Source organism: Suricata suricatta, chromosome X (genome assembly GCF_006229205.1).
Source record: "Suricata suricatta isolate VVHF042 chromosome X, meerkat_22Aug2017_6uvM2_HiC, whole genome shotgun sequence".
In the NCBI taxonomy this organism is placed as follows: Eukaryota; Metazoa; Chordata; class Mammalia; order Carnivora; family Herpestidae; genus Suricata; species Suricata suricatta.
Window position 1 is genome coordinate 50,998,184 of NC_043717.1, and position 2,093 is coordinate 51,000,276.

The window sequence follows — 2,093 nt, forward strand, 5'->3', positions numbered from 1 at the left end:
AAAGCCACATTGCCATCTGAACACCAGGAGTGATGGGAAGTCTATGACAGAGCACATTTGTCTGGTGGTATACTATTTGTCAATGATTCAAGCCTGACTAACGTCTGAACTGTGTTCAGGTTTGGAAATGGAGTAGGAAGTGAGAGTCCATCAACAATTCTACAAGACTAATTGCTACATGTAATATTCGAAGGCGAGATTTTAGGCTCGGGACTTGGGCCGTGCTAAAAGCCGAAGAAACCGTTGCTACGGGGCCTATTGGGGGCACGTTTAGCGTCTCCCGACAGCCGATCCTAGTGCCAAGTGCTCTCGAAGGGCGTGGCCGTGGGGAGACAGTAGCCAATGACAGAGAGAGCGGTTAATAGGGTGAGGTAATCAGCGCGTGAAGCGAGCCGAGTGCAGCAGTTGGGCGAGGCTGAGAAGGCGAGGTCCCACAGCAAGCTCTGTCTCTTGAGCTGTTGGGTTGAAGTGTAGCCGGTACTTCAGCTACCACCAAACTTTGAGTCTCACTTGCCGTTAAACATCATGGAAGATTCTCAGAGAGAGCAAGAGCGGATGATACGACGCCACCATCTCGAGAAAATTGAGCTTCAGGCCCGCATCCAGGCCATGAAGATCTCGGTCCCCAAGAACGACAAGAAGAGAAGAAAGCAGTTGCTCCTAGACGTGGCCCGCCTTGAGGCCCAGATGGAGCAGAAGCACCAGCAGGAAATGGAGAAGTTCCGAGAGAGTTGCCCTGATAACAGCAACCTCGATTCCGTCACAGAAGATCTTGCCAAAATGGATCTTGAGAACCAGCCTCCCAGCGTGTTGAGGGCACAGAAGAGGCGTGAAAGAATGGCGGCCCCTCAGAGAGAGCGCCCCGGGAGCGTCGCAGAAGTGGAGATGGAGCTTCTGGCCAGCTTCCGCCGCGAAGAGGAGGAGAAGCTTGCTGCCATCCTGGGATCCAGGAACCTGGAAATGAAGGATATCCCAGCCGACCACCACTGCATGTACCGCGCGATTCAAGACCAGCTAATGTTCTCTGTGACTGTGGAGAGCCTGCGGTACCACACCGCCATGTACATGCGCAAGCACGTCGACGACTTTCTGCCCTTCTTTAGCGACCCCGAAACCGGCAACACCTACAGCCAGGATGAATTCTTGAGCTACTGCGACGACATCGTGCGCTGCCCGTTGTGGGGAACCCAACTGGAGCTGAGAGCCCTGTCGCATGTCCTGCAGACCCCCATCGAGGTGATCCAGACCGAATCACCCACACTCGTCATTGGGGAGGAGTATACCAAGAAGCCGCTCACCCTCGTCTACCTGCACTACACCTGCAACCTTGGGGAGCACTACAACTCAGTGAAGCAGCTCGAGGCCGGCGCCGTCGGGGGCACGGCCCCCCGGCTCTTCTAGGCCCCATGCCGCCGCTGAAGCCATCGCCACGTCTCCCCAGTAGGCTCCATTTTTTTTGTTTTGTTTTGTTTTTGCCTTCAGTTTTATTAGTTTTTTTCTTTGTTCATTTCACTCGAATGTTGACTTCTCCCTCTCTCCCACCCCCACCCTGCTCCCACACCCCACTCTCTCCTATCTGGCAGTTCTTTCTTTTTCTCTCACCCCTGCGTTGCTTTGCAGGAGGGGGGAGCGGAGGGGGGGGGGCTCAGCACATGGATAATATCTGTATTGTTCTACCTGAGGGGAGGGAGTAGGTTTGCTAGCTTTGAACCTCCTCTCGCACTTAAGGGACTTTGCCTCCCTCTCTGACAATTGGTCACGTTGCACTTACCTTTGAGATAGAAATAGAAATTTGCCTTGATGCACTCCTAACTTGGGAAAAAATAGTTAAGCTCAGGATCTTGACATTGTCCCATGAATGTATTATATTGGATTATTTAAAGGTGGGGTTTCTGTGATAGAAATGCTTTGTGAATGCCTTTTGCTTAATAGTTCTTTGAGAAAAAAATGTATCCTGGGCTGTTTTGACGGTTACTTTTTACCCTCAGCTGGTCTATTCTGGAGATGTCTCAAGTTATGGATAAGATCTCCTCCAGCATTTTGCTTTGTTTTTTCCATACCAACTTGTGTGTTTCCCAATTAATTTTAGTTAC

The 2,093-nt window shown here is 51.4% G+C and overlaps 1 protein-coding gene across 1 annotated transcript; it reads left to right on the forward strand.

Moving 5' to 3' along the window:
• Window positions 1-525: 525 nt before the first annotated feature.
• OTUD6A (OTU deubiquitinase 6A) lies at window positions 526-1,401 on the forward strand. The gene has a single exon (XM_029929736.1). It carries the CDS (start codon window positions 526-528, stop codon window positions 1,399-1,401), a length of 876 nt encoding a protein of 291 aa, XP_029785596.1.
• The last annotated feature ends 692 nt before the right edge of the window (window positions 1,402-2,093 follow it).